Here is a 22,929-nt window from a genome sequence, read left to right on the forward strand (position 1 = left end):
TGGGAGGGAGGAGAGGGTGGGTGATGGGTATTGAGGAGGGCACCTTTTGGGATGAGCACTGGGTGTTGTATGGAAACCAATTTGACAATAAATTTCATATATAAATTAAAAAAAAAAAACAAAAAAAAAAGGGAAAGAGGAACACACACACACACACACACACACACACACACACACACACACGCTCACATGCTCACACGCACACACACAAATCTGTCCAGTCAGAATGGTGTGAGGAGAACCAGGAATGTGTGGCATGTGGACATGAGGGGAGGGTGCATCCTTGGGAAGACAGAGACTGATTATCAACTATTTCAAAGCAGAGAAGGCCAGAGACATATTAACTGAAGTAGAGCCTTTGGTGACTCAAGATAAAGATGGAGAACTTTCCACAAGGATAATTTGCACAATGCTGAACAGAGACTTACTGGAAGGAAATGAGGCAGCAAAAAGAGTCTTATTTTTCTAGATCTAAATTAGATGGAGAGAAGCAAGATTGGGATGGAGCCAAGGAAGATATTGTACAATAATTTGGGGGATTTAGGGAAGAGAAATGTTGTATGGAAGCATGAGTCCCATGGGGGAAAAGAAGATGCTGCCCTTGAAAATCTCTCTTTGTGTCACAGGATCTTGCTTCAACAGTGATTCATGTAAACCCTTTTCTTCATGATCATAATATCTATTATGTCAGTATTCAACTTTGGAAGAAAGGGTTCTTTGGAAGAATGTATCAGTAAGAATCAAGCCTCATTTGAGGACGTGATCCTATCTCCTGTATTCTAACAAGAAACATGAATAGCAAAACAAGTCCATCACTTAACCACTATTTCTGCTCCTCTAAACTTTCCCTTTGCTGTCAAAATTCTCTTTGGTTTTTCACAGTTATTAAAGAAACCTATAACCTATACACTCCTTAAAACACCACAATAACCCTCATCACAAAATTGAATGTTTTTCTGAACTCTCCCCATTAATTTCCTGCTGACCTTTTCTTCTGCCTTGGATTGTTCATTCTTTGGTTCCATCACAAGGCCCAATGTTTTTTTTCCAACCACTGGATAAGCAGTTCGGACTTTATCATTGACTTCTTGTCTCTTCTCTCTGCCCTCCTCTTTAATACCACCTTTATGCAGATTACTGCCACATGTGCAACCACAGCTCCAACCTCTCTCCAGGCTTTTGTCCTTTGTTTTCAATTATTGACTGACATCTATGCAGGCATGACTTCCTGACAGCCGAATTTACCATGTCTAAAAACCAGTGCATCCCGACTTCCCATCGTCTTCCTCTGACCTACCAGTTTATCCTGACCTCCACATTGCAGCTGATGATATCCCATGGTGCCTTCAGTTATCTGGGCTGGGAGCTTCTCCATCGTTTTTAACATCTCCTGTTTCCCATTCTAGGTGCACTAGTTACCATGTGCTAAAGAATCTGCTCTTCCAGTCTCAGTCTCTTTCTTCTACACATTCCACAGCCACACCTTGATTTTGTAGGCTCACCTTGGCTCACATCCCAAAATATCCTGCTCAGTGCTGCCAGATTAATTTTTCCAGTGTGAATTCATCATTTTCTTACTCAAAAGGCTATCAATAGCATGGCACAGTCTGTAACTCTAATATTCCAAATTTTCTGGCCTGTGAGGTGCTCCACAATCAGCCTCCTTCTTTTTTTGCCCACCTTTTCACCCAATGTTCTCCTGTTTGTAGCTCAACTTCCAGCCTAACTGCATTACTCATCTTTAATGTAGAGACTCTCAGTTATAGTATTTCCATTTGGAATGCCCAAACTCCTTAGCTGTTGAACTCCACCCTCTGTCTAAGACCAGCTCTAATGCCATTATTCTGTGAATCCTTCTCTGGTTTCACTAACCAGCAGCAAGTCCTCGCATCACACTTTGATCCATGGTACTCTATGTATTTTGTCTCTTGTCATATCTCTCTTGGATGCTATGCACTGTCATATCATAGAAAGGGCATGGGCTTTATAGTTAAGTAGGCACACTGGTTCCACATCTTGGATATGTGATCTTGGCCAAGCTTCCTTTCACCTTGAACTATTGTTCCCTCATCTGGAAATTGGGGAATATAATGCCATCTTGTGGGGTTTGGAGAGTATAATTGAGACCACATATATCAAAATTCCTAGCTCAATGCTTAACTGAGTAAGCCTTCAATGCACATTAATTTCCCTTCTTTAAGAGATCCAGATTCATGCCTTATTTATTTTTATGCTTCTGTAGTATGTATTGGGGACCATTCACAAATATTTGCTGAATGACTATTCAATAAATCAGCCCAAATTAATATTATCTCTATTTTTTAAAAACTTTTCTTTATGTTTATTTTTGAGAGAGAGGAAGAGACAGAGAGCAAGCAAGGAAAGGGCAGAGAGAGAGGGAGACACAGAATCTGAAGCAGGCTTGAGGCTCTGAGCTGTCAGCACAGAGCCTGATGTAGGACTCAAACTCACGAGCTATGAGACCATGACCTGAGCCAAAGTCGGATGCTTAACCAACTGAGCCACCCAGGCACCCCACATTATCTCTATATTTATGTGACTTATAACCTACAAAAGGAAGATAAAGTGGGTAAATACTAAACTGACATATACTGCAGACAAAAAACCTGGGTGCAACAATTCCAAGTTATTAAATTTTGTCACATTCAGGGTATTGTTTCTGTGGCATCTGCATTCCCACGGAGATATTGGGTCATCTATCAGGAGGCATAGGGAGATATTAGATCAACATGGTCTATTTTCCAGAAGTTTCACATTTATTCTAAAATTTGAGAAGCCATTTAAGTACTTTAACCTAAGAATAAATGTAAAGAGTATTTTTTTAATGTTTATTTATTTTTGAGAGAGAGAGGCAGAGAGAGAAAGGGATAGCATGAGCAGGGAAAGGACAGAGAGAGATGGAGACACAGAATCCAAAGCCGGCTCCAAGCTCTGTGCTGGCAGCACGGAACCTGACGCAGGACTTGAACTCACGAGCTGTGAAATCATGACGTGAGCTGAAGTTGGACACTCAACCAACTGAGCCACCCAGGCACCCCAAGAGTATTTTCTATATTAGAACAAATAGAATGCTACAAAGTAAAACAAATTTAATGTGAACATTTAAAATCATGTAGAATTAAAGAAAAATTTGCAAAGTAATCTCAGGCACTTTCAGCTATTAATCCCTGTGACCTCAGTAGCATAAAGGCTCTCTGCTCTCTGTCCTCAAAGAAACTTTAGCAGAAATGTGTGAAAAGCATTATGATAATGTATATCTAGATATGCATCTGTTCCTGGAATTGCTTACCGTATGTAAGATCTAACACGTACCATTATATACATATACATATATACATATATACATATATATACATATATATACATATATACATATACATATATAATACGTATACATTATAAGAACTTAGTTACAAGAATGATTTAAACAGTTGGGATATTTGGGGTTGTACCAGTAGGCTATGATATAGTTATTACTTGGTAAATGATTCTTAGAAGAGTTGAGTGTTAAACTCCAAAGAGGGATATAGTATCGAACAACAGAGGAGAAAATCTCCACAGTAGGAGAGAATCAGCTCCAGGACAACACATACCAAGTGACACCCAAGTAGCAATAGAGAAGGAAGTACGTTCTGCGACAGGCGAAGAGAGCAGATGGGACATTCCTAGCCTTGAAGGCAATGACCAGATGTGTGAGCATTATGACTCAGAAAACAATTGCTAGTGATCCAGAAGGCGGTCATGATAGGGTGATGATGAGCAGATGCCAGAGCTGGGGCAGTAAGCACAGGAACAAATTGGCACTGATATCCATATTAGTTATTAATTTTGAATTACCAGTGGCTGAAAATCCAGTGAGAGGGAGATGTTGACAGAGCAGATGTGACAAAATAACAGAATGGAGAAAGGATTGATGGGAATCTGGTGCCTAGAATTAAAGATCTTTCTAGGTGATTTCATAGGAGATAAAGGCTGCACTGTCAGAGAGGGACAATGTGTTCTTCTCTCAGTATATTGGTTCTTTATTTGTACTTACACACTAAGGTCATTTATGCATTTATTTGTTCAGTGATTACTTATTGAGTGTCTACTATGTGCCACGATATTGCAGTGAGCACAACTGGACAAAATGTACTGCCATCATGGAGCTTATTTTCCAGCATACATAGAATGCATGATGCCAAGGGCTATGCAGAAAAATAAAGCTGAGAAGAGGAATAGACAGGCACACCTGGGTGGTGGGTGGGTATGTGCCCTCACCTTAGTCATATTGTGTGGGAAATACGACATAGGTATTCTGAAACGTTTGTGTTGAGCACACAAAGTACCTCTTATCCTTCCTTTCTTTTTGCCTTGCTCATCTCTTCCAATACCGTGGCTTTCATTGTTAATTTTATGTCATTTATCCTTGAATTAGTATATTTACACCTTGACATCTCTGTTCAGAGTTTCTAGCTTCAGACCTAGCAGCCCAACACCGGTTGTTCGACAGGCATCATAAACTCAACACACCCCAAAGCAAACATATCTTCCCCCAGTCTTTTCTTTCTCTTTTTTTTCCTCTTGCTGTGGTGATATTACCATAAATTCAGTCATTCAGGTCAGACTTTAGGGTCATGCTTGATGCTTCTAAATCTATACCTCTAATTGGACATCAAGCCCTCTTAAATTTTCATTCCAAAACTTCTCTTTACTCTCTCTGTCTTACTCATTTTTCAGTTACTCTGTTAATGTTAGTTGAATGCCTACTGTTTTCCAGATACTATGCCTGGTGCTGATAAAAATAAGTCAGATGGTACAGTGCTAGAGGCTAAGATAGAAATAGACAAATTTTCATAACAATGTCATGGGCACAGGGAGGATCCACTAGCTGGTTGTGCCTTGTGAGAGTCCGTGGTGGCAGTAGTTAAGCTGGGTCTTGAAGAAGGGTAGGAGGTAGAAGAGGGAGGAGATGGAGGCATAGAATTTTCAAAGGACCTGGTTTGTTTGGAGAATGGCGAGAAAGTCAGAGTCACTCTAAGAAATGTGCACAGGGTGGATTGTCACAGCATGAGTCCGAGGATGACTTCAAGTTCCCTGGTTGACAAAGACTTCATTAACAGAGGTGAAGAAGAGCGTGACATGCCCATAAGCTACCCAGCACGATTTACCCAGTAGGCAGCTGGAAATAGAACCTCAAATTGGGAAGAAAGGTCAGCGCTGGGGATACCTCACCAGTATGATGCCGGTTGAAACCATGGGAATGGCCGATAAAGTTTAGCGAGCAAGAACCACTGAAGATGAAAGACAAGCAGTTCCCCTCTTTTACACCCCTCGCTGCCCTAGTCCCCTGGTCTCCCCACCCTCGGCCTCTTCTCTCAGTCTTCCTCTAAATCCTACCACACAAAGTTACCTGATGCACAGCTCTGAACGTGCTGGTCTCCACTCAGAGGCCTTCAGAATAAAGTGCAGTCTCCATTGCTTTGTGCTTAAAGCTCTTCACACTTTGTGCCAAATGCACCATTTCATCTTCCTTTCCAAATGTTCCCTTCAGAGGAGTTGATGCTCCCCCAAACAGGGGATCCACTTTTACCTCTAGCTTTGCCCCGCCATTTCCTCCACCCAGGAGGCAAAAGAACATGGCCTTAGAGCCAGAAAGTTTTTATTTAAACACTGACCGACTTTTCCACTACCGAGAGGCATCAACTTGAGCAATTCACCAAATTCCTCTGAATCTGTTTCCTCATGTGCTAAAAGGTCAGATTGGATTACTGTAATTACCAGAGCATATTTACACATCTTTACGTTGTTGTCAGCACAAATAGGTGCTCAATAAAAATTAGGTGGCTTTTATTACCATTCATCTCTTTTCCACTTGCCGTAATCCTGTTTCAAGGCTAGACATTTAAAGCTTTACACCTCTTTTAAACCTTTTAAAATGTACCTAGTCACAATTCATTTTGTCCTCTTCTGTGCTTCCTTGGCAGTTTATCACCACTTCAGGATATAACACAAATTTTCTGTTTCCTCTACCATATTACAGATTAATTGATAGTAGTCACATTATTTTTATAGCCCTATGTACCTTGCAACAGGAAGGTAATTGTTTGAACTGAATTCTGGGAACATCTACTTTAACATTCTCTCTCTCTCTCTCTGTACCTCTTTTGAGATATATGCCTTACAACTCACCCATTTAAAGTATACAAGTCTGTGGGTTTTAGTATATATATTCAGAGTCAGGCATCCATCATTACAATTAATTTTAGAACATTTTCATTGCTCTCAAAAGAAACTTCACACCCCTTAGCCCTCACCACCATCCCCCACCCCAACCTTTCCTCCTCCTCAGTCCTCGGCAACCACTGATCTACTTTCTGTCTCTGAAGATTTGCCTATCCTGGACATTTTACATAAATGGAATCATATAATATGTGGCCTTCTGTGACCTGCTTCTTTTATTTAATATGATGTTTTCAAGATTCATGTTGTAACATGTATCACTACTTCATTCCTTTTTATTGCAGAAAATTTCATTGTACGATATGCCACATTTTATTTATCTTTTCATTAGTTGATGAATGGATTACTTCTACTTTTTAGCTATTATGAATAATGCTGCTGTGAACATTCATGTACTAGTTATTGTGTGGACATATGTTTTTATTTCTTCTGGTTAGGTGCTTCAAGTGGAATTTCTGGGTCATATGGTAACTCTATGTTTAACCTTTTGAGGAGTTGCCAAACTGTATACTACTTGACAATGAAAAAGAATGAAATCTTGCCATTTGCAACAACGTGGATGGAACTGGGGGGTATTATGCTAAGTGAAATAAGTCAGAGAAAGACAGATATCATATGTTTGCACTCATGTGTGGAATTTGATAAACTTAACAGAAGACCACGGGGGGAAGCGAAAGGGAAAAAATAGTTTCAAACAGAGAGGGAGGCAAACCATAAGAGACTCTTAAATACAGAGAACAAACTGAGGGTTGATGGGGGGCAGGAAGGGGAAAATGGGTGATGGGCACTGAGGAGGGCACTTGTTGGAATGAGCACTGAGTATTGTATGTAAGTGATGAATCATGAGATTCTACTCCCGAAGCCAAGAGCACACTGTATGCACTTATATTAGCTAACTTGACAATAAATTATATTTAAAAAATATATAAAAAATAAAGTGCTTTAGGAAATAAAAATTAAAATTAAAATTAAGTTGCATTATTTTAGATTCCCACCAGCAGGGTATGAGGGCTCCAGTTCATCCACATCACCACCAAGATTTGTTATTAATCTGTTTTTGATTATAGTCACCCAAGTGGAATAACATTTTATTAGTGAAATATTCTTAATTCATTCAATAAATATTTTGTTCAGTGCTGACGATAATATCACCAGACACCAATCTAAGCTATTAGGACTGTTGGTGAAGAAAAAAAGACAAATATATCTGCTCATAGACACACAATAAATAATAAACATAATAAGTTCTTATCTGAGTTCCTGGATAAATTTGCATTCCTTTCTTTTGTGCTGATTAACAAGCAGGCTTTTTCTGGCACAATCATTTTTACCACTTTATCTTAGACTTGTGGTCCGGTTTAATTTCACAACTTTGATATGGCTGTGTTCAGTCTGCTAGGAGGTGATAAGCACTCTAGGAAAAAGAGGATAAAAGAGAAAGAGTGATTGAGGGTGTTGGCAAAAGGGAAGAGACAGGTTGTAGGATTAAATAGGGCGATCAAGTTAAGCAACACGGAGAAGGTGAGATTTGAGCAAAAGGTGAGCAAGTTCATCAAAGAGACATTAGAGGAAAGAGCTCTGTGGGTAGAAGAAGCCACCAGTCCAGGAGCCCTGAAGCAGGAGTCTGCATGCAAGGAACAAGGAAGCCAGTGTGGCTGCATAAGAGTTAGCAAGGGAGAGGAGAGTAAGAGACAAGGTTAGAGAGGCTATAGGGCATAATCATTTCCAGTTTAGCAAGTAGATATTACATGGGATATACTAATACTCAACAATTGTTCATTATTTATATGAAATTAAAACTTGGCATCAACCCAGCATTCTGTATTTTATCTGGCAACCCTACTCATAGGCCATTGTAAGGCCTTTGACCTTTACTTTGAGTTGGAAAAGAACCACTGCAGGGCTTTGAACAGAAGAGAGACACATTCTACTTAGGTTTTTGAAGTATCGCTGTGGCTGCTGTGTTGGGAATAAGCCAACACAGAGAGTTAAAGTGAAAACGGGGAGGCCTGGGAGGCTAATGCAGCTGTCCCAGTGAGAGATGATGAAGGCTCAGATAAGAGAGGAGGCTGTGGAGGTGGGGAGGAGTGGCCAGATTCCAGATCTATGTTGAGGGTAGACCCAAAAGAATTTCAACATGAATTGGATATGGATGAGAGAAAGAGAGGATTCAAGGATGACTCCTCAGTTGGCTTGAACGACTGGAAGCCTGGAGTTGCCATGGAATGAAGAGGCAGACTGTGGGTGGAGTAGTTTGGGGGAAGAGTATGGATTTTATTTGGGTCGTGCTGAGCTGATGATGGGTCAAATAAGATGAGGCGTCACCATTGGCCTCATCTAATTTTATGGTATTTTCCATTAAAATGTCCAGTAAGGTAATATAAAAGGTCACCCTTTCACTAGGGATAGATTTTTTTTTTTTTTTACTTATTGTATGTTATATCTTATTATTTAAAGAGTCTTCTTCATGCCTGAATGGCTTAAAAAAAATGCTTACAAAAGAAGAGCCAGGATTGGAATCCAATTTCCTAGTTTCTTCTCCAGTATCTGAACTGCAAAACCAGACTGAATCCCAACATCCCATTTTATTTGGCGATCTAACTCATTTTTCCATGGATGTTTTTCTTCGTCTCCATTCACTTTCTTTCATCTACTCTTCAGCCCTTGAAAGAAAAGATTCTTGCTATGCAGAAACCTCCTCAGTGTCCTTCCAGCAGCTGAAAATCTGCCCTGGATATTGAACAGACCATCCCCTCCTCAAAATGCCAGGAACACAGTAGTCTAAAGGCTGGATAAGTCAGAGTCCTTATTGCACTCGGAGCAAAGATCACCGTGGACATTGGCTTGCCCTTCACTGATTACAAGTGGTTTTCAAGATGACTCTCTCAGCTGACTTTCCCCTTTTTACCCAAGTTCCTGGATAAAATACCTTTTTTTCCTGTCCTGATTAGCAAGCATGCCTTTTATTGCACAATCATTTTTACTTCTTCTGCTTAGACTTGTGGTCCAGTTTCATTGGACAGTTTTGATATGACTATATTTTAAATTATCTTCCAATGTTACATCTATAACAGGACCGCACATTTCTAAGGACCCATTGGGCAGAGGGTGGAGGAGGCTGGAGAATGTTAGTTGAGAAGAAATCTATAAACTATGGCCTTTTTTTCTGGAGGTCTTGTGTACTGTGTTGTTTTTAATCATAACATTCTAAATTGGCACACTCACAGAAAGCATTTTTCCACATAATTATTATGTTTTGTTTTTATGCTGGGAAGCGCATGCTGATTAAATGACAAATCACATACATTGTGTTTTCTGTGTCTTGCAGGACTTGAGAGGGACAAGTTTGATAACAAAACTGTTTCATTTGAGGAACACATCAAGTCAGAACACAACATGTGGCATTATTTGTACTTCCTAGTCCTGGTGAAGGTTAAAGACCCCACTGAATACACTGGGCCTGAAAGTTATGTGGCTCAAATGATTGTGGTGAGTGATCAGAGCATTTTAACCCATGACTGTGTTGCATTTTGTATACTTTCCCCTTCTCTACCCTACCCTTCTCCCAAAATGGAAAAGTTCTCCCAATCATTTGGTTAACTACCAAATAGGACTGTCAATCACTGAAGAATCCTCAGGCTAGCTAACTCACTGGTTTCCAATGGACTTCTTGGTTATATAAACCAAATCTAAGTCTCCAGGGCACAGATGATATTTACTGAAGAATTCTCTCTGCAGTGAATAGTACCATCTCAGTCATGTCCGTCATCTCCTGACCTCATGTCTTTGCTAATGTCTCAATTCCCCAAATCTGGAACTTTCCCATTGGCAAATATGAACAGAAGATTCACGCTTTAAGAAATTCTTTGAATTTCAGAAATCAAGAGTTTAAGAAATTTAACCGTGTTTGAGAAGAGTATGACATTTGATCTCAATGGGAGAACACTGTCTTCCTGTCTATACAATTTGGATTGTCAGTAACGATTGGTACTGATTCTGCCATACTAAGTTGCTTATAACTCCTCATTAAGATCAGTAGCAGAGGCTGTTGTTGTCCATGGTTTGGAGTTCCTTCTGTTTCACAGAAGATTAAAACTAAGTGGTTTAAAAAGAAGCCTAAGTTACAACTTAAGGGTATCATGACACATGTTCAGTATTATTGCATCCAATATAAATTCATGTATTCTTATAATAAACATGGCCATATGTTGGATTTTTTTTCTCAAAAATATTCTTACAAGATAGTGTTCACTATTTGAGAATGAGGCTTTAGAAGAGTCATGACCCTCCTTGCTGCCCAGTCCCAAGGATAGCATTTAGGAAACACCAGTTCCAAAGCTTCAGAGAACCAAGTGACAGTGACTCTGTGTCCGTCCTTCTGGGAGCTGGTCATGCACATAGGAAGACATATACTGCAGTAGAGGGAGCAACCAAAGAGCATGTTTGGAGGGTAACATCCTAATAACTACAAGTAAATATTGCAGTAATTTGTCTTACCTGACAATATTTATGTGTCATAGCAGAGCTACATGTAAATTGAATTTTTATTGTTCAGCATTTTTCATGTTTTCTCCTTTTTGACTTACATCCTCCTATAAGTTGTTTCATGTGCATAGTAGTTTGCATCCTACTATGATGTCATTCTTTATGTGACAGTGGGCAGAACCTAATATTGTTTCTTTTTCTCCATGTTTCCTTTTCTGCACTCTCTCCCTTCTACATTAGGGGGGAAAAGCTAATCAGTTTGAAGATAGGCATTCATAATCATTATTTATACATTCTTGATCTTGAGATGCTCGAGACCATCAATGTGAAATATTTTGTGTCTGTTTACTGGAGAAAAGACATGTAGAGCATTAAGTTTATATATATGTTTTTAATGTTCATTCATTTTTGAGAGACAGAGAGAGACAGAGCATGAGCAGGGAAGGGGCAGAGAGAGAGGGAGACACAGAATCTGAAGAAGGCTCCAGGCTCTGAGCTGTCAGCACAGAGCCCGACGCGGGGCTCAAACCCACGAACTGTGAGATCATGACTTGAGCTGAAGTCAGATGCTCAACTGACTGAGCCACCCGGGTGCCCCACATATAGAGCATTAAGTTTAAAATGCAACCTCACATTGCTGTATGTTATCAAAATTTGAGTAAATATAATTAGTATATATTTACTGGGCATCCACTCTGTCCCTTGGACTAAAAGATTTTGGGGAATACACTGAAGAGTCTGACACATTCCTTCTCTGCCAAGGAATTTAGAGCTTAATAAGAGGGGGAAGAGAATAACAAACCAAAAGTAGAACAGGCCAAGTTCCTCAAGGGTGGAACAAATGAAAATCTGTAAAGGCTTAAACATATAGAGTGACATCCAACTGGGAGGTGGTAGAAGGGAGAGTCTGTGTGTGTGTGGGTGTGTGTGTGGGTGTGGGTGTGTTGGAGGGCAGTCCATCAAACAGAGTAGGATTTGTGCAGATTGGGAGTGTCTGATGGATTGAGTTCCTGTAAGAGGGAACATCTGGCACAAAGGCATACAGGTGGAATTTGGGGGACACCGGCCCAGTTTCAGTGGCACAGAGTCAACTTGTAATGAAGCTCTGAGAGATATTATAGGGAAAGTAGATTGGACTTTTGAGTAGTAAGTGTCCGTTTGGGCCATCATTTCATTAGGAATGGGAAGGCACTGGAGGGTTTCACTACAGGAATGATGTGGCCTAGAACAGTCGTCAGGCAGTGGTGCATAGGCTGGTTGGGAGAGGGGAGAGATGAAATCAGAGGTGCTATCTGGCAATTGATGAGATTAGGGTGGGGGCCAATATGAGCCCAAGACACCTGACATTGTGAGCCTGGTCACTGGGAGAAAGGTGGTGTATCAGTTTCAGAAGGTCTTGCGCAAGATCAGAAGCTGGTCAGAAAAGAACACTTTTGATTTTAAAATGATACTAGAAGCTAAGTCATAAATTAGGAGGGACAGGATAGTAACAACATGAGCCTTAGAACCCGAAAGATCTGGGCTTGAGCCTTAGTTCTGTCACTTATTTGCTGTGTGGTCTGCGATATCTTGGGTAAATCTTTGAACCTACCATACAAGGCTTCTGTCTTCTCATCCAAAAGGGAGAAAATTGCTGTGACATCAGTGAGATGATATGTTAAACATGGCTAGCATACTGGAGGTACTCGGTAATTGACAGTCTTCACTGTGACTGTCCACATGGAGTAACAGTTGAAGCCATCAAATTAGAGAGAAATGAGAGAAGGGAGACTGTGTAGAGAGAAAGGCAGAGAAAGCCAGAGACAGGACATGCGAGATCCCCCATTCAGGAAGAAAGAAGAAAGACACATAAAATAAGTAGGAAGACAATAAAAAGGGCAAAAGGAGAACCAGGAAGCAGTGTATGTCAAAAGGCAAGAGACAAGCCTTGCAATGTCAATTTCAACAGCATCAGTTGCTGTAGAGAGGCCATAAAGAAGAGACAGGTCAGACAGAGCTTTGGGGTTTTGTAATAAGGAAATCACAGGTGGCTTTTACCATAAAACAGTGTTGACCTCTGTTAAGCCTTAACATTAAAATCAGCATTTGGCCAGGCACTTGTACCTGAGTTTTTAAGTGCCCACACACTTATCCATGTTTCTGCCCATCCTATTCCATCGGCTCTCTCCAGAACCGTGATGGGAGGGAGGAGAGCTCATAAACTCATTCCAATCTGAACTGTCTCATTCTCATCCAAGCAGGGCACATCCAAGACAACAGGCACTGTTTCTGAATCTCAATGGCCAGGAGAAGGAAGAGTGAAATTATTAAGCTCAGTACTGATGGAAACAAAAAGTCATTTGCACCAAAGAGTGTTCACTTACTGGAATAGCCTTTCTGGAAAAGTTCAAAAAATCTGTAGCTAATGAACCCAATATAGAAAATCTGTGACTCTAAGCTCTGTGGAGATTATGGCCTTGAAATCCTGATCTACCGAGAGAGAGAGAAAGAGAGAAGAGAGAGACATTTTAGAGCACATAGCAAGTTGAATCATATCTATAACTCAATTCAAACTCTATATCTTTTCTGTCTCCAAGCCAGAGGTAACTACTTTTAATAGTTTGGTAGGAAACCTTCCAGACATTTTCCTACCACCTTTATTTTTGTCCTTAAAAATAGCTTCATTTACCGAGCTGATTTAAGTGCTTGTTTATCAGCAGAACTTTAAAGCTTTAAATTCTTCATAATTGATGTAGCTCTTACCCTCAAGTGTTTATGCAAAAGAAAATGAGGAAGTTCCTCATATTCACCAGACAACTCATATGAATTCTACCACACTGCTTAAGTACATCTGATTTGTACTCTGGGACCCTCAGGAAGTTCCTCCTTCCTTTTGGTGACATGAGGAAAGCAAGAATATAACAGAGGGCGGCAAACCACAAGAGACTTAAATATAGGGAACAAACTGAAGGTGGACGGGGGTGGGGGAAGAGGGGAAATGGGTGATGGGCATTGAGGAGGGCACTTGTTGGGATGAGCACTGGGTGTTGTACGTAAGCCAACTTGACAATTAATTATATTAAAAAAAGAACATAACATTTTGGGGGATATTTCTCCCTTCCATGTATAGTTTGTCACCTTTAGTGCTTCAACTTTATTACTATGTCAATAAGGAATATTTATATCAATATGCATTAAAACATACATTGTAAATACCTTTATTTCTAGAGGTTAGAATCTAAATATACCTGTTCCTCTACATCCACCCAGTGATAGGCTCAAGACTCTGAAATATGAAAAGAAATTTAAACCTTCCTTGCCCTTGCCTTCAGATGCAACAATAAGTTGTTCGAGTCTCACCACTGTCTGAGTCTCTGAGTGAACACAAAGCATCTTCTGAGACATAGTTAGGGGAGATGCGAGTTGATCAAGGTATCGGGGGAATATATTTTCTCTCAGCAAGCGAGCCCTCATTTTTGATAAGAGAATTGATATTTTGAGCTAGTATTTATGGGGAACAGAAAATGAGAAGGGAAAAGGAAGGACCATGCTGGGAAGTAAAAGTAATGAAAGGGAACCCAATAAACTGGAGGGAAGGGTATAAAAGGATAAATCCCCCAGCCTGTACTAGTAATGGCCTTTAAGCATCACTAAGCCCTTTTGCTTCTCCCATTACCCAGAGGATGACGACTGAGGAGGAACAAACAAAATAGAGATCATTAGAAAAAATGCCCAAGGCTTTTAGATGTTTCTCTAACATTTTGAGGACATTTTCAGATTTTCAGTGTTCATTTGCTGAGATATGACAGGGGCCTTTGGGGATATTTAGTACTTAATTTGGCAAATAGCGGGATCAAAACCGCAGGTGTCTGTGAGAGGGGTATTGTGCATGTTCAGAGAACTACTGCCTTGCCCGTGTGCTCTGCTGTACTGGGCTGCAACCAAGACCCTGGCTGGCCACCCCCCATGAGCATGGGTTTTTGAGATCACTTTCTCATTTTAGTACACGGCACTCTTACACTCTTCCACTGACTTGACTCTTAACTAAAAACTGTTTCCGGCTAGCATGGAGATGTCAACTAGGACAATTGAACTCATGCTTTTGTTAACATAATAATTGCTTTGACACTAAAAACAGTTAAGTTTCTTGAAGGCCACAAGCGGGAATAGAGTAGCCCTTGGTTCTTTGTAATAGCAGGGCAGGTAATAATATCTGTAATATGCCTTAAAGTCAATTTCATGAACAGTGAGTGCTTCCTATATCCTAGCCGCAGTGTATGGGTTTGATACATAAGGATAAGTAAGAAATAGTCTCTTTCCCCCAGGAAGCTCAAAATGTTTAGGGAGTGAATAATAAAGTAACAAGTCAATTACCAAATGAATGGTTTCTTCTTAGCCCTCTTGTTGTGGTACATAATTTACAGAAAGATACACCAAAAGAGCTGCAAGGAGTTTGGAACGTGAATTTCTCATTAGTCAAATGTCATCTTTCCCCTCCTTTAAATCAGAAGACAAAGATGCAGCAGGAAGGCTTAGGCCACTGGAACCAAGTATGATGAATGATCCAAGTATGATTAGAAATCACGTGGCTGATGAGAGAGAAAAGACGATTTAGTCGCCTCTTGCAGTGTTTCTCAAACCCGGTTCCTCCCACACGGGCATGTGCTCAGAAGTGTGCCTGAGGCTGCTCTCCTGACAGACGGGGAGGCATGCACAGTGGAAGGTTTTGCGATGTAACTCATACTTAAGAATAAATTCTTCCAGGGGCACCTGGGTGGCTCAGTCAGTTAAGCGTCTGACTTCAGTTCAGGTCATGATCTCACCGCTTGTGAGCTAGACCAGCGTCAGGCTCTGTGCTGACAGCTCGGAGCCTGAAGCCTGCTTCAGATTCTGTGTTTCTGTCTCTCTCTGCCCCTCCCCTCTCACACTGTCTCTCTCTCTCTCTCTCTCAAAAATAAATAAACATAAAAAAAAAAGAATAAATTCTTCTTGGGGCGCCTGGGTGGCTTATTCCTTAGGATTCCAACTTCGGCTCAGGTCATAATCTCATGGGTAAGGCTCTGTGCTGACGGCTCAGAGGCTGGAGCCTGCTTCTTGTTCTGTGTCTCCCTCTCTCTCTGCCCCTCCCCTGCTCTCTCTCAAACATAAATAAACATTAAAAAAAAAGAATGAATTCTTCCTTACAATAATCTATTGAGACTTCAGAAAGAGGGATGGTCCTTTCAGTGAGATAGGAAAGAAATCTCTCTAGTCACCCATTAGTAACAATTTTCCAGATGTTGTCTTCTGTATCTAGATCTCAAAATCAGTCTTGTTTATTGTTAAGCCACATTTTGAGCAGTAACTGTTGGAGGGGGAGATGTTTGGGCTCATGAAAGACATCGAATCTTCTAGGATTTGTATGCAAACCTCCTGCGTTAGCACCATTTGCCAACCTAATTTCTGCATTATTATTATGTGTCATAACTATGAAATTATATGTTCTGATTCTATTGTTTCCAATTTATGCTAATTGTGTAATCGGATCTAATTAAGCCAATTATGTAACTGCTCAATCTTTAAAACCTATTTTAAAGACTTTAGAACTTCATAAGACACTGCTAAAAATGTTTACATTTCAGAACAAACCAAGGGGGTCTCTGCAGCTCAGAATGCACAATTAAGAAGTAAATATGCATATTGAGGGAGACACCACCTTCACTTTCCATATTTTAAGTCCAGACACATGTCTTCAATTTAAGAGGGGTCCTTTTCAGTTCCCAACTCTGGATTTCATTTGTCATTGTGGGGTCTACCCTCTACATTATTCTAATTTTTGATTTAGTAGTCATATGTAATATCCATGAGTTACCACATTTTTGTGCATGTTAACATCTTTCTTGTCTTCTTTTTAGTTTGTAAAATAGAGGTAGAAATGGTAAGTACTTAACAGTGTGGCTATCCATAGAGTCATCATCTCAAAGATTCTCCTCAGTGCTAGAAGTGAGGGTGAAGAATTTGGGCCAAATCGTGTTTAAATGAGATTCATGGATGGGAGTAGGATGGGGAATCAAGACGAGAGCAAGGTGCTGACTCGAAATAACATTGACTCCTTCCTGAATTGATCAGAAATTGAAACTGCTGGTGTCCAGGAGATAGTTCTGCAAATTCAAAAAGCCAAAAAAGTGTTTTGTTAGTTTTCCTAATCAGCGTGGAGGAGAAGCTCAGTGTGAGGGAATCAGCCTAGGTAATAGATTCTGAAGTTTGACTTCTTAGGATTTCCATTTACAAGATTGGTGACTTGACCTCCCCCCCCCACCCCAAACTTCACTTTACCCATCAATGAGGTAAGTGCAGTCAGCCAGTCAGTGCTCAGAATAAAACCTGCTGAATGTGGCTGGATCCGGGATGCCTCCTGCTGAGCGGGACCTTGTCCCTGTCCCTTGGTTTCTGCATCCTGGAGAGAAGGGAGAGGCAGGGATCCCAAGGGAAGCACCTGGGCAGAGAAGGCTGCAGGGTCATAGGGGGAGAGGGGGATTTGGAGGTTGGGACAGTGGCTAATTTGGCAACTAGGAAATATTACAATGGTTTTAGCAACCAGTACAGCCATATCTATGCATACTAGATAAATGTGGGCCCTGGACATAATAAGACTTTCTTTGCAGAGTTGCTGTAAGAACCAAATAAAATCATGCGTATTGACAGTACTCCTACAATATAACTGACATTTGATGAGGGGCTGACTGTGAGCCAGGTGCTGTGCTACGTGTTTGACATGGGATCTCTTCTGAGGCCCTGTAACAATCCTAGGTAGCACTCTGCTAATACTGTCCCCATTCTGCACATGAGGAAGCAGGCTTAGAGAGGACTGATTACTTGCCCAAAGTTGCACTGCCAGTGGAAAAGCACACTGCGTCTGTAATGTGCCTGACACATACAAGTGGTCAATAAATACTGTGTTATTATCTGATGCTGTGTGGTGCATAAAGCTAGGAGCCGTGGTTCCTTTGAGAGCGAGCCAGGCCGGCTGCACCCAGCACCCCCAAGGAGTGGGCCTCATGCTCTGCAGAGGGGGGACTATAAACATTCAGTTCAGGGCAGGGAGTAGACCTGGCCAGGGAGACAGGAAGTCAGCTGACATCCCTACAATTGCAGGAAGGCCTGAGAGGAATTCAAATGGGAAAAATGTACCCGTTCAGAGCGGGTTGGCAACTGCAAGCTTCCTACAGCGATTAGAAGTACTGCAATTACAATTATTACAATTGCAGGCAAGAAAGACAGAGGCTGCAGGATATTTCAATTTAATTTGGCAAGAATTTTCCAGGAGCGCTGTACACAGGTGCTGATCGAAACAAGAATAAAACATCGTCACTGCCCTCACAGAACCACACCGTCATGGAAAAGACGGCTACATCCACTAGAAACTATAGTGCAAATCCGAACTCTAGTAAGAGGTATAATGGACATACAAACACAGCATCTGGAGAAATCTTAAATTATACGGTTACCCCCCTGCTTAAAACCCTTCAGTGGTACTTAGTATAAAATCCAAACTCTTTCCCGTGGCCCCTTATACCATCTGGCCCCAGTCTGCTTCATTCCACTTTCCTTAGCCAACTATAATTCAACCACATTGGTCCTTTTCTTTTTCTTGGAAATTCACACTTCTTCCCTGGTCAGAGCCTTGGCACGGGGGTGCCTTCTCTTTGCAGTTGCTGTTGCTAACACTTTCCATGCCTGGCACCTTTCCTGACACCCCTGTTCCAATTACTTCTGTCCTGTCACCCTTTAGAGCACCTATATTAATCTGACCCTAGAATTGTTTTTACACTTATTGATGTGTTTATTCCTCTCCACTACGACTTCAGCATTTATACATCTGATCACTGCACCTAAATTCCCAGCACCTAAATTAAGGCCCAGCACACCGTAGGTACTCAGCATAGATTAATTGAACAGAATGAATAAGACGTGGAGCCACAGGAGCCCTGAGGACAGGACAGGTCTTTCTGGCCAAAAGAACTAGGGGCAGTTGCACAGAGAAGATTATGAGGGGAGTTGGGCCTTACAAAGGATTTTGACAGAAGGGGAATATATTCCAGGCAAGGTGTGTATCTTAAAGGGAAAGTGTGAACAGTCAAGAAGAAAGGAATCTAAGTGTATATGTCCTAGCAGCTTTGCATGTTATTTAATTATACCCATTTTATGTACACCGAGGCTCAGTGAAGCTCATTACTTATCCAAGGTGCTCGGCAAATAAATGTTTGAACCAGGACCCAAATACAAATTTTTCTGGGGCCAATGTCTATGATTTTACCTTTCTCTGTGCTTCACCTACTGAAGAATGAGGCAAAACTTAACGAAGACCAAATATATGTAAGTCAAGTATCGGAAAAAAAGTAGGAAAAAGCCCAAAACCAAAAGACATCCTTTGGAAGGAGAAAAGTCTTCTCCAATATTTTAAGGAATTAGAATTCTTAGTCCTTCAGCTGCAATAGTTGAAGTAAGATATAAAATGCCTTTTAAAAAAGCAGGCCAGTAAAGTACTTCCCATTGGTGAATGGTTTGTTCATTTAACAAGCACAGGCTGAGTGCTTACTGTGCTCCAGGTGCTGGGCTGCTTAGGGTTCAAGGTTTAGTTTCCCTCAGGAGGCTTTGATGAAATCTAGGAGACAAAGAAATCTACTTACTAAAGGAGAGGTAATGGCTCTGTGCAGTGGTAGAGCCTGCCATGGGTATGGAGGGAAGGGAGGCTTCATAAGGTCATGCCAGATGCTCAAATAAGTCAGGTAAATGAGAATGGAACAGTTGAGTCTGTCTAGAGAAAGAGTGGGGCTAACCATGGGGCACCAGGAGCCAGATCACAAGGGCATGGTGTGCTTGGAAATCTTTACTTGATCCTGAAAGCTAAAGGAAGCCTTTCAGGGATATTAAACCAAAGAGACATGGTCAGATGTGTATTTTAGAAAGCATGTTCCATGGAACAACAAGAAATAGAGACAAGGGGCTATCCTGGAGCAAGAAGAAGAATCGGCAGAAAGAGTTCATTCCCCAGTAACAATCATGAAAGCTGCTATAAAAGGCCACTGGAGGTTGAGAAGAAATGATAGATGTGAAAGGATGCGGGTGGAGCATTTACTGAAGGTGAGGGGAATGTGGTTTAGGTCTCTGGCCCTGGATAGTCAGGGGTGATGGGTGGAGCAGTGGGGCTCAACCTAAATCGTCAGGGGTCCACAGGAGTAAGTTGAAGAAATGTGATAACCTCAGTGTACCTGATAGTATCCAAGTGCCTAGGTCCAATTTGGGTCTCCAAGTGCATTATGACCAACAAGAAGCTGAATAAAAGAGTCTGGAATTCTGGAGAGAAGTCTAAAATGGACAATCCACTAGAAAAGATAAAGTGTTGCAAAGATAAGATTTCAGTCTTTTTTATTCACTAAGGTGTCCCAGGAGCATAGAACAGTGCCTGGTATATAGTAGATACTCAATTAAGATTTATTAAATGAGTATAAATATTTATTAAGTCACTAGAGAATACATGATACATGACATTTCGGACTGGAACAAAGCTATCCAAGGGAAATTATATATAGTGAGTAAATTAGAAAAAAAAACATGCCCTTAGACTAAAATATACAGCAGCATAACCATTAATCAACACTAATAACTAATGATGATGCTGATAATAATATCAAGAGTCTTCCCCATAGATTTTACTTAACAAAAAATAGACCCAGAAAGGAGAAAATGATTTTCCTAGGACTCTGAAAGAGGATTTTAACTTCTCATCCATCAGCCAGTGAACATAGAAGTCAGTTTTTTGGATATTTTGTGACCCAACATTGATTAATAAGTTTTAATATGGAATTATGCTGCAAACCCAAATGTTTACAGCAAAACGATTTGTATTTTGTTCAGTGCCTCTTTGAAATAGAGGCCCATCCTAAGTCATTTATTTTGAACTTAAAGGGATGTTCACATCTCTGATTCTCATAACCTTAATAAAAGGATTTCTTCCCACTGTACTGAAGAAAATTCTTGTTTCCCAGTCCTAGTCATTACTGTAAGATCTTGTTCAATTCTCCATTGGCTTTCTGGAATAATCATGTCCACATTGTTAGGATTGATACATTTTATTCAGAAATTCTGGCTTTCTTCCAGAGAGTAAAGATACCAGCAAAATGTAAGTTGTGGGAATGAGAGCTGTGTACCGTAAAGCCACCATGAATTCTGTCTAGTGGTTTTAATAGACTTGCATAGCCCATGCCATATCATGAGTAATTAGCTGAGATGGTAATTAAGCTGAAAGACTGCTCTTGGGTTAGGTAAGGTTATCAGGCAAGTTAATTGCCATCAGATTTTGGACTAGTTTTAGCTAAGGGAATTCCTGAAAAATTGCTGAACTTTACAAAAGTGATTCAATACTTGTATGTCAAAGATTAGTTATTTAATGTCATGTTCGTGGAGTCTGTTTCTTGTTTGGGGGATTTAGAGAGCAAAGAGTTTTGAAATAATGCCATCTGAGGTAGATTACCCCAGCTCTCTGAGTCTATTTCCTCACCTGTAAATGAAGGTAAGTAAGATTCTTGATGGTTTAAACAAAGTTCCATATATCCTAGGGCTTTACATGATGTCTGGTTCAGGGTTATTGCTCTATAATATTTAAATGGTCCTTCCACTTTACTTAAAATATTTAGCTACTCCCTATGGCTAAATGTAAATACTAATGTGCAGATTCAGAGTATTCTTAAGTCTTTTAGTGTTCAAATGCATTACTGATTCTGCATAGTGGTCCTCTTACAGGTTAAACAACGGTCAACTTTTATTTGTTCGATGAACACTTACTACCTACCATGTCCCAGGCACTATGCTAGCTCCTGGAAAGGGGGACAGAGGGCATCAGAACAGATGTGGCCTGTCACAGAGTTTCCTGTTCAGAGCAGAAGACAGATCCTAAAAAGTCACCACAGTTTTTACATGGTTAAATGAGCGTTACCACCAGGACAGAGTGGGCAGGGGAACCTTCCTGTCTCATGGCCTGACTCAAACTGAAGTCCATTTGGCACCTGTTTCTTTGTTAACCCAAACGTCAAGAGCTCACTTAACTATTTTAATTGCTGGAACCATTGATGAATCCATTTAAGTTTTACAAGCTATTTTAGGACAGAGAGTATGGTGAGATACTGTCAGGAGTGTGCCCGAGAGCACACGAGGACATTGTGAAAGGGAGTAGTAGGAGTTGTCATTGAGTCAGAACAAAGATTGTATAAGAACAGATTTTACCTCACATACTGACATGTTCACCTCGGGGAATGAGAAGGGCAAGCTTTGCCTTTTTCTTGGCTCTGTGATGGGAGCAACAAAGGAAGTCTATTTCATTTTCCAAAGAGTACCTTTTAAGCTTCTTCAGGTAAAGAACTTGCAGTCATGTAATCACCTTTTTCATTTCTTTCAGCATTTGAAAAAGTTCCAGTATAAAGCACACAAATTTTACTTTAGAACGAATATTCTAGCTCTCTAAGTTTCCTTCTGCATTGGTGTTCTACTGTCATTTTGAACTCTTAAGAAAGGTTTCAAGGTGTTTATGTTGCTCAGAGATTATTGATTAGCATTTCAAATGCAACTGACATAAAAACACCAGGTCACCAGAATCTGAAATACAAAAACAGCTGAATTTAAGGGTGGTTTATTTGCAGAGGTGCCTGTAACTTTACAAAGAGATAATTGCCCAGGGTTTTCTTCTAGCTATCTGGTGCCGAGTTGTGATATAAAGGTCCTTGGCCCTGGTTCTACCTGTGACTTAGAAGAGGTTTGACTACCATGCACATCAGTTTTTCATTGATAATGAGAGTTGAATGGTTTCCAAAGTCTCTTCTGTCTTAGTTCGAAAGTTCTGACAACTCAAATATCTTAAAGAATTTCTATATCAAATTTTGAGTATGTTACTCTTTGTTTTATATTACAAATGAGAAGTAATTGTAGCAGGAGTTTTGGAGCGGTCAGAATTTGACTATTTCCATTGTATTCACTGGGAGGATATATATGAATTGACCCCTTCCCTAGCCCTGGCTGGAGTTTGTTAAATCCCCAGGGTCTACTGTTCACATGATTACACCTCCTTGCGACAGCCATCTCTGTAAGACAACACCGATTAAGGCACCAGATCACGAATTTTCCTCTAAGACCTGAAGTCTAAATGCTCGGAGAGAAAATTAAACTGTGATTCTGGCAGAGGTTGAGAAA

The 22,929-nt window shown here is 40.6% G+C and overlaps 1 protein-coding gene and 1 long non-coding RNA gene across 5 annotated transcripts in view; one reads left to right on the forward strand and one right to left on the reverse strand.

Moving 5' to 3' along the window:
* LOC121038800 (uncharacterized) overlaps positions 1 to 11,181 on the reverse strand; it is a 25,917-nt gene extending 14,736 nt beyond the window's left edge. The window contains exons 1-2 of the long non-coding RNA XR_005794513.1: positions 10,741 to 11,181; positions 7,575 to 7,657 (exon numbers count right to left, since the gene is read on the reverse strand). This is a non-coding gene — a long non-coding RNA (uncharacterized LOC121038800). The remainder of the gene's footprint in view (positions 1 to 7,574; positions 7,658 to 10,740) is intronic.
* Positions 1 to 22,929, forward strand: part of ITPR2 (inositol 1,4,5-trisphosphate receptor type 2) — a 509,643-nt gene that overhangs the window by 449,811 nt on the left and 36,903 nt on the right. For all 4 annotated transcript variants that reach the window (XM_040488604.1, XM_040488605.1, XM_040488607.1 and 1 more), the window contains one exon: positions 9,572 to 9,732. In XM_040488604.1, coding sequence (XP_040344538.1) covers positions 9,572 to 9,732 — 161 coding nt within the window. The remainder of the gene's footprint in view (positions 1 to 9,571; positions 9,733 to 22,929) is intronic.

Source organism: Herpailurus yagouaroundi, unplaced genomic scaffold (genome assembly GCF_014898765.1).
Source record: "Herpailurus yagouaroundi ecotype Mexico unplaced genomic scaffold, PumYag 166, whole genome shotgun sequence".
Classification (NCBI taxonomy): Eukaryota; Metazoa; Chordata; class Mammalia; order Carnivora; family Felidae; genus Herpailurus; species Herpailurus yagouaroundi.